Raw genomic sequence first — 9,094 nt, 5'->3', positions numbered from 1 at the left:
TGAAACCAGTCAGGTATTGTCTTGTCCAATTGAGCCATTCATCCTATGCGCTTGTATATCCGTTTACTTTTAAGCTATATGATGTATTTTAATTTGATCCGTCACAGCTGTTTGTATGCTAATCTTTTGATGATTATACAGGATAGAATCAGACTATTAATGAGCCAAGGAAAAGTTCAATTGCGCACACTAGAAAACAGTGTTACCCTTTCAAAACGAAGATATAACCAGCTTCCAAAAAAACCATTGTGATGTTGAATCAGCAGTTTAATGCAGGTATAACTGAAACTACGAAATTGTTTTTCGAGATTGCTTGGAGGTTGAGCATCAAAGACTTGCCAATACTACCATAAACTGGCACATCAATAAATATTTTAATCTCGAGAGTATTTATTACTCTTGACAATATCTAAGCTGATATATTTGATCATATTCATGTAAAATGAAACAAGATAGGTGAGCGAGTGTTTAAAGCAGTATTTGTATCAGTTTCAATCAATCCCACACCTGTTCAATATGTAACTCTCCTAGAAATCAAACGTTGCGTGACTGGCATGTATAGTTGCATTCCTGAAATGTGCAATCTTGTTTTCTTGGGCTAGATGTGGGATTAGAATACAAGTTCCATTTTGGGTGAATATGGCTGTAAATGGCCAAATATTTCAGACTGCTTGGCCATTTTACCCAAAATGCATTTGGAACCGAAAAATGTCGATGGATTTGGCTTGCACGAATTTTTAATGGATGTTCTTCATACCATAGTAACATCATGGGCAACCAACAGAGCGCATTGGCTGAGCTGGTGGCATCCACAAACTGTATGTTCATCCTGTTTGAATCTAACCCTTCTTACTGTATCTATCAAATGCATATTATTGATATTTCAGCATTATAATCTGTATTTGCTATCCTTTCTCCGACTGGCTAAGGATAAGGTATCTTGGCTATAATCGATTACCAATTGACCTATATTGTCTGACATTGTCCGAGATAATCAGTACATGCCATTCTCCTTTTTGAATGGATGTCTTGCCAAATTCACATTCGAATAGCATCGACCATTGAAAATACCCTTGCTGACCTTTCTATGCATTTTTGTTTTATCCATACCATTGACTTGTGTACCACATGGGACATTTCTGGCTCTATTGTGATTGATTTTCAAGTTTCAGAAGATGAGATCACTCGACTCTATAAGCGCTTTGTAAAACTCGACAAGGATGGGTCTGGATCCTTGGAGCGAGACGAGTTTCTCGCTATTCCTGCCATTGCAAGTAATCCTCTAGCCCAACGACTGCTAGCAGTATTTGATACCAACGGTTCTGGAGATGTGGATTTCAAAGAGTTTCTTACTGGATTGAGTGCATTTTCTGCCAAGGGGAAAAAGGAAGATAAACTCCATTGTAAGTGACTCGACTTTTTGGATCTGCAATGCATGCTGACTAGTATCATTCCAACTTTGAGAGCATGCATTTCTAACATGTTTGTAAAATTGTATGCATTCAGTTGCATTTAAAGTCTATGATATGGACCGAGATGGATTTATTTCCAATGGCGAGCTTTTTCTGGTGCTAAAAATGATGGTTGGAAACAATCTTAAAGATGCTCAGCTTCAGCAAATCGTTGACAAGACAATTATGGAAGCTGACATAGATATGGATGGAAAGGTTTCGTTTGATGAGTTTACAAAGATGGTGGAAAGTACAGACATTGCACGGCAAATGACTTTGGATCCAGAGCGTTTCTAGCATTTTATATATTTCAATCTCTGGGTGCGATTCAAGTAACACTTGCTACCCAGTCATTTTTCATTAGTTTTTTTGGCTTGGCTGCTTTTCTTGCTGATTGACACAACAGAATGTTTGCCGCCGTATTCATATAAAATGAACCACTAAATAAGAGTGCCAAAATACATAATAAACAGTCGGTCTTCAATAGGGAAACAACGAATATTCAGCCATTGTCTATTCCAAAGCAAGATGAATCTAGAGTTTTATTTTGCGTGAATACGATTGTAGATGCATTGCAAAACTCTTGCTGGATTGTAGAAACTAGACCACATTTATTTGACATCGTTCTATCCAAATCCTCACTGGCTGATCTGTTGTGGCCCATGCATTCCTATCAGTCAAAATGCCTTTTTGTATTCAAGATATGTATTGCACGCAGTACATCTTGCTATGTAAACCCACCTCAACCTCTAGTAAGCTGCCCGATTACAAAGGCCTGTCTGATCCCTTTGATGCTGCAGATCCATTCAACCTTGCTTATCAGCAATGTGTTTTGGATGTAGATCTGCAATTGGATATGAGGAAACCGCCAGAGGATACTATTATTTACAGGCGACAAGACCAACATTCGTTGGCTCTTGAATGAGCCCTCGGGAAGTTTCTTGATGGTTGTGTTGGTCTAGTGGGTTGTCTGTCTCTTTCTGCCTTTTGATTGTATTGAATCATTTTGCAAGGTATTTGCTACTGGATACATCAAGCTCACCAGTCAGGGTATGGATCGATCGAGTATTGGTTTCTATGGTTGGCTCTATTTTATTAATAGTCCATGTGGTTTGATGTCGTCTTGTCGAATCTTGCCTACGACTTTAGTAGTTTGCTTGACAGGGCGACAACTACTAGATGGGCTATATTGCGTAGTCCATCTACCTTCAAATGATGATACTGAGGATATGAGAGTTCAAGACGTTTTGCTGTTTAAAGTGATTTGATTGTCGTTGATATATAACTAGAACTGTTTGTCTCGAGTAGTTGCCCCCGTTTTACTTGACAGTAGAATGCTTGTGGCAGATTCTGAACTCAGTTTTAATATTATTGATACGGTTCAATTGATCGGCTTGTAAACTTGTACATTGCAGTCTGATTCTCGATGATTATCAAAACTTGATCTTATCTGATGAGGGATTGCCTGATCAATTTATAATTACGATTTCGTAAGAAACAGTCATCTTGGCATACTGCATTCAACACGGCTGTATTCATATAAAATGAACCACTAAATAAGAGTGACTGCATAATAAACAGTCAGTCCAATAGGAAAACAATAAATATTCAACCATTATTCATTCCAAAGGTGTTTTACGTGAATATGGCTGTAAAATAGATTGAATTCAATCTTGCAAGCAGGCTTTAATAAATATTCAAGCTTGTGACGCACTATGGCCTGGAGAAGAGTAGCAGCAGTACTGATAGCCACTCCAATTGTAGTAGGTGGTGGTGGGTTTCTATATTTACAATACAAAATGAGAAACTATCCAACTTCTGCTCGTAGACATCTTCGCCGAGCTCTGCTTGGTCATCACTATGGAGGATTGGAATATCTCCCTGGTCAAGAGTACGATGCAGGTGTGTTTAGAATATAACTAATTCCTGTATCGACATTCTGGATATGATCATGAGTGCAGATGGAATTGCAAGCCATTCCATTCTCATAGCTATACTATTAATACATCAGCAATTAGGGAAACACTCAATGCCGGACTTTCAATTACCAGTCCAGAAATCACAGGCATATATGAGCATCTAGCAGACTACTACAACAAAGTCGGTGATCTATCCCAGCAAAGAGCGGTTCTGTCCATTCTTTTTAAAATCGTATGCAAGCCTCCATCCGACCAGATTGAATCAGCAAACGAAAAAACAAGACGACTCTCGATTGCAATGAAAGCTGCTCAATGGGCGTCCGAGGCAGCCGAGTCTGCTGCAGATATGAAGGCAGCCAGAATATACTTGGAATGGATTGTTGAAAATTCACTGGATTTAAACTCGACAAGCTCTGACGAGTCTGGATTGCCATTGGATGTTCAGCAAAAGGTTGTATCTGCAGGGAGTCTCAAATTAGCTCCATGGGCTACACCCAGACAGATTGGAATGACATTGGAGCAACTTGGACATATTTACTCGAATCAAAACTTGATCGACTGGGCTGTTCCAGGTAAGACTACCACATATACCATGTTCTAATACCATGCACTGTGGTTTGGCAAGCTACAAGTTCAATCTAGTAATTCGTGTATTATTCTAGTATATCAGCGGGCACTGGAAATGCTTGATCAAGACAAAGAATTATCGCTTTTAGAACGCCAATGCCGATCAGCAATCTTGCACAACAACCTTGCAGAATGCATATCAAAATGGGATAGCAACAAAGAAGCGTTGACACAAGCTTTACAGCTTGCTACCATTTCCATGCAGATTCTTGAAAAAGTGGGGCCATTAGGTACATGTGGAGAATGCGATCCAATTACTTATTTTAACATGGGGGCGATTCTCGATAAGCTTGGACAAAGCCATGAAGCTGTTTCGTATTTCAAACAAGCCTTGGCAAGGTCTCAACATATTGGATTTTCACAGGGTGTAGAAAAGGCTCAACGTGCATTGAATAAACCAACATGATACGTCAAAATGATTTCATATTATTGGAATTGTAGCTGTGATCAATGCATTTGTCCAGTTTTTTGATATTGAAACCTAAAGTGATTAAAGTCCTAATCACTTTGACAAGTTTTTCAAATCCCTACATGTCCAAATAAATCGCCAACAATAGTCGATATAAGGGAAAATTGCTGCAATAAGTTCATTTGCGTTCAGCAAGTTTGCCAGCAAGTTGTGCACGCAAAGCATCTTGCTTTTTGACAGCCTCTAGGTCCTTGATGGATCGAAGATCATTGACAATATCCTTTGTTTTTCCAAAATATATCTGCAAAATGTTATCGCGCATCTTGAACTCCATGTCTTCCACCAAGCGGCCAATGTTGGCAATATGACCGATATATGTGTCAACTGGAAGCTCCTGCTCAGTCTAAAGGTAAAACGCGTTGTTGGGTGAGACACTTGAATCAGAGTGTACATTCAAATAGCTCAATATATAAATAGTGCAAGCTGTATTTACCAATCTGGTAATGCTTCCACTAAGATCAACAGCTGGTGTCTTTTCTGTTTTGGTAGAAATAATTTGCAGCATAACTGTTGATGTGATTCTGTATCTGGCAGCCTTTGCCTTTTCTGTGACTTCCAATACATGGATCGAGTCCCATGACCCAGACTCAGATCTGTCATCGATGGCTGTAAAAGTTTGATCAGTCAACAGTTGGAAAATCATACAAGCCGTATCGATTCTTTATGCCGCATCGTGCATTCCACAAACATCTACTCAACTCTTTTTGATAAGAACTACTCCCGCAAAACCATCCTCCAGATCCCAAAGATATACAGAAGATGCACCTCCACCAAAGTATCTACACAAGTAATACATTATTTTATAGCAGCATGGCATTACAGAAAGCTATGTGTACTTACAAGTCACGATAAGTATCGAATGCATCATTGGCAGCAGTTTCGAGTTTTTGGAGTTTGGCTGATGGTCGAATACCATCAGCATTTGGTGGCTGATACTCATTAGACCAAGGTGACCTGGAATGAAAAACAAAATAGGTTTAATCTAAATAAGCCTGCAAGTAAATTTGAGATTGTTTTTAATCTAATGGCTGAAAGCATGCCAAAGCACAATGACTTTCAAGTAACTTTGTAGGACCTGAGTCGCATATAGACAAAACTATTATAGCAAATTGAACATGACAATAGAACAAGTCCAAACCTATGAGAGTCGCCGTCTCTGTTATAGTCGCACAATAGGAAATCTTTGCCAGTACGAACACATTTTTCAACCTTGAGGGGTTGATCAACCGAAGTCAAGAGATCTTCAGTAAGGTCAGGCACGAGCTGAATGAGTTTGGCCAAGTTCTGAGTGGTTTTTGAAGGAGGTTGACGACGCATCAAGTCTAGAGCACAGTCGAGTTGGTCTGCCTACGGTTGTGTCAGGAGTTAGTCTGGGTGTAACAAGATACGAATGTGCTAGTGAATAGGGATGATTGCCATCATTAAACTGAACGCAGATGACAGAATATTCAGCCCAGTCAAGATGTATGGACTTAATACCAAACTAGTATGCAGTAGCTGCATCCAGACAATAAACTGACCCACCATAGTTCAAAGCTATTAGTAGTCCAGGGGTTTAGATATAAACTGAAAACAAAGCGGAAGGTGGTGCAAGAAAGCTATAAAAACGGCAAGGCGATATGCCAGGGGATAAGATTCTAAAGTCTGCATGCAAGTGATATATTCATGGCTCACTAAAACTCGCAATCAAATCCATTCATTCATTGATGGTCTATTGAATATACGATTACTATTCAGCTGGATATCAACTCTACCATTGCAATGCGACCTGGTTATAGGATTTAAAACTATTTATTTTGGCAGTGGTATCGTGCAGTGAATCACTGTTTCGACACGATCAAAATTACATTTTCAATATACAATTCAACTTTGAATGGCTGGCAGGTGTAAAATAAAATAAACTTATTGGCATGAATTAATGCTACCTTTGTAATTAGGAAACTGTTCAAGTGGGATGACAGTCGATTGGAGCAATGCGAGAATGGCTTTATAAAGTGGTGATGAAAAACAGTTAAAATTTACTACTGTAGTCATTGAAGAGTAGTGCTATTCGACTGGGGGTGCAGTAATGTCTGTTACTGGTGCTGGAAGCCAAAGTACTGCTGGTTCAGTAGGAACAGGTTCTATTGTCGGTGCTGGTTTTGCTTCTGGTGGTTTGATTCCCATGATCTGGTTATACTTTTGACGAACAACCGACGTCACGCCTGTTTGGTTTTCTGTTGTTTTGATGCTATTCCAACACTTGTCTAGCAATATGGTCATTGGAACCACCAAAAGCTCTCGAGTTGATCCGAGTACCTTGCCCAGGAGTCTTATACCCATTGCTATACCAATACAAAACTTTCCTCCCTTTGCACTTGCTTTTTTTGTGTTATTTGATTCATCCGTTGCCACCATTCCAAAAGCGCTAAGCTTTATATCTGTCTCCAAGTCCACTGAAATAGAGGTTTGTATAAGATCATAGGTAAAAACACTTGCTTTCAATGCCAATGCAGGAATTATACCAAGCTGAAGGCGTCCCTCCAAATTAGCACTGGTTGCACTGTTAATGTGGTAGACAGGGGTAAATCCAGTCAATTGTTTTTGTTCTTCAGTTGACGAAAATGCTTTGAAACCGGGAAGTTCAGCAGACATGTTGGTTCTGACGCTCATTTCACCAATAAAAGCAATTTCAGTACGCAGATTCACTTCAAACGATGGGCCGAGTTGGAAAATTCCTGGCATGTAGATAGGAGTCAATGGAATCTCAAAAATAGGGACTTCAGTAGGATCGGTGATGGCTGCAAGTTTAAGATCAAAGTTAAACACTGCGAATGCTTTAAGATGACCTTCCCAGGTGACCGAAAACTTGGGCGCCTGAAACAATTGACCCCATACGCGGAATTTAGCTGAAGAAGATCCCTTAATGCCACATGGCTTGCATCCCATGCCTATAGATCCAGTCGTCATTGGTATTGGTATCGTAATTGACTTGTTGATCATTAGATTGATTCCAAGAGGAATGGACATGGTGTGGTCAATTGGAATACCGCGTTTATTCAACATGTGTCCGTGTTTATTCTTGCGGAATATCAAATCGTCGCGTTCAGGCTTAGGACTCGATTGATCAAAGAAGTTGTAGGGCATACTTGTGGAATTGGAGGTATATGGTGAACTTGATATCATATCGTTGTCAAGTGATCTGGTATATATTTTGGATACTGGTTTGGTATTGGGGTCGTCCAATGTAACACTGGGATGAGCAACGATTTCAAAATCTCCCACCACGCCATTTGATTCTGGATCGACAGTTTCGAATATCAGCGTTTTGGTTCGTTTGTTGATTATCCAAGATTTTGTTAAACGCATGGTAAATTCGGCTTTGTTCTGTTTTCCACAGTTATGATGAGAGCCTATAATCAAAACAGTAGGCTCAACAGTCCATCTTCTTGCTGAATATAGTGATGCTAGAGTGAGAATGACAGTATCATCGCTACAAATAATTGATTGCATGCCAGGAACGTTGTCAAGATTTACAGATGGTACATTAGTAGTGATACGAAGACCAGCCATGATAGTCGAACCTTCGCCAAGAGCTGAGTCTACCCAATGTGCAATGCTTTCACTAGATGGATCGCCATCGTCAAAATATGGTAGCATTCTACCTAGTTTAGGAGTTCTCACTGGTGATTGCCTTCTTGTTGGTTGCTCTTCCGGAGTATTCGTGTCAATAATCCCATCGCCGTCGTCAACAATATTTAACCTGGGGTCTTGGGTTCTCGGCGTATTTCCTCCCGTGCCAAAGACAGTTGAAGCAAATAATGAAAGTGCTAGTGCAAGTAGTAGTTGCATGTTCTAATTTAAGATAGTGTTGTTGAGGAAACCAAAAGAACTTCGAATTGGTACATAAGTTTCTTAAGTTATACTATTTTTCAACTCGACTTTTTTTAATGGAAGGTGGCAACGAGATCGTACACCAAACGGCACCATTGTGGTGTGGCCACTTAGAGCCACTGTTGGTTTTTGCCACGGCAATTACAGCCATATTCACATAAATGGAATATCCAAAATAGGTACCAATACGAGTATCCAATTACATGGTAAACAGCCAGCTCATGGAATAATAATCTACACTAAATTCACCAAAAAAGTATTGTGTTTTCTAAACTCATGCAAATACAAATGTTTTATTGTGTGAATATGGCTGTAATCGGCGCGGCAAAGTCATCCGTCGATGCATGAATAGGTTACAAACATCATCAGTGGTTTACAGTATTTAGCAATCCAAGTCAGACACAGCCAGAGAATCAGTGTAATTCTGTATTTGTTGTATATTCAACACACACGGAGCTTATCCATGTTTGACAAACAAGTTCAAGTCTTGATTTAATTGTCAAGAATATCCAGTACCAAATGAATATTTAAAACCGAGTTGAAACACTAGTTGAATGTATTGAGTTGGACTGCAATAGCAGTGACCATAAAATATACGTCAAGTCAATTCACACAAAGGATTGTAAGATGGACAATACGGAATGAATCTGATCGGATTGATATGAAACTTGCTGTCAAAGACATGAGCAAGAAGAGCAATTGTTGGTTCATTCAACCAGCAAGTTTCAATATCACCGATTTCAGATAAAGAAAGC

General features: G+C 39.5%; 4 protein-coding genes across 4 annotated transcripts; 2 read left to right on the top strand and 2 right to left on the bottom strand.

The window, feature by feature from the left end:
* Positions 1–769: 769 nt before the first annotated feature.
* Positions 770–1,748, top strand: BATDEDRAFT_86479 (calcineurin regulatory subunit B; the record flags this gene model as incomplete). Its single annotated transcript, XM_006676965.1, has 3 exons — positions 770–818; positions 1,167–1,403; positions 1,507–1,748. 3 exons carry the CDS (start codon positions 770–772, stop codon positions 1,746–1,748), a joined length of 528 nt encoding a protein of 175 aa, XP_006677028.1.
* A 1,502-nt stretch (positions 1,749–3,250) lies between these two features.
* Positions 3,251–4,403, top strand: BATDEDRAFT_86480 (uncharacterized protein; the record flags this gene model as incomplete). The annotated part of the gene is made up of 3 exons (XM_006676964.1): positions 3,251–3,353; positions 3,463–3,942; positions 4,033–4,403. The coding sequence occupies 3 exons, from the start codon at positions 3,251–3,253 to the stop codon at positions 4,401–4,403; spliced, it is 954 nt and encodes a 317-aa protein (XP_006677027.1).
* Position 4,404: 1 nt separating this feature from the next.
* Positions 4,405–6,053, bottom strand: BATDEDRAFT_15823 (F-actin-capping protein subunit beta). The gene is made up of 6 exons (XM_006676492.1): positions 5,991–6,053; positions 5,605–5,813; positions 5,307–5,420; positions 5,166–5,245; positions 4,900–5,072; positions 4,405–4,809 (listed from the first exon to the last, which is right to left on the bottom strand). The coding sequence occupies exons 1-6, from the start codon at positions 5,991–5,993 to the stop codon at positions 4,585–4,587; spliced, it is 804 nt and encodes a 267-aa protein (XP_006676555.1). The 5' UTR covers positions 5,994–6,053; the 3' UTR covers positions 4,405–4,584.
* A 459-nt stretch (positions 6,054–6,512) lies between these two features.
* BATDEDRAFT_22802 (uncharacterized protein) lies at positions 6,513–8,490 on the bottom strand (the record flags this gene model as incomplete). Its single annotated transcript, XM_006676567.1, has 2 exons — positions 6,513–8,275; positions 8,388–8,490. The coding sequence occupies 2 exons, from the start codon at positions 8,488–8,490 to the stop codon at positions 6,513–6,515; spliced, it is 1,866 nt and encodes a 621-aa protein (XP_006676630.1).
* Between the last annotated feature and the right edge of the window lie 604 nt (positions 8,491–9,094).

The sequence above is a fragment of the Batrachochytrium dendrobatidis genome, assembly GCF_000203795.2.
Source record: "Batrachochytrium dendrobatidis JAM81 unplaced genomic scaffold BATDEscaffold_2, whole genome shotgun sequence".
Lineage (NCBI taxonomy): Eukaryota > Fungi > Chytridiomycota > Chytridiomycetes > Rhizophydiales > Batrachochytrium > Batrachochytrium dendrobatidis.
This window is presented reverse-complemented; position numbering and strand designations above follow the sequence as displayed.

Excerpts from the sequence above, each read along its gene's own strand:
- BATDEDRAFT_15823 (XM_006676492.1), bottom strand. Across the intron at positions 5,073-5,165 it reads AGTAGTTCTTATCAAAAAGA|CCATCGATGACAGATCTGAG; the intron begins GTTGAGTAGATG and ends AAACTTTTACAG. Across the intron at positions 4,810-4,899 it reads GTGGAAGCATTACCAGATTG|ACTGAGCAGGAGCTTCCAGT; the intron begins GTAAATACAGCT and ends TTTTACCTTTAG.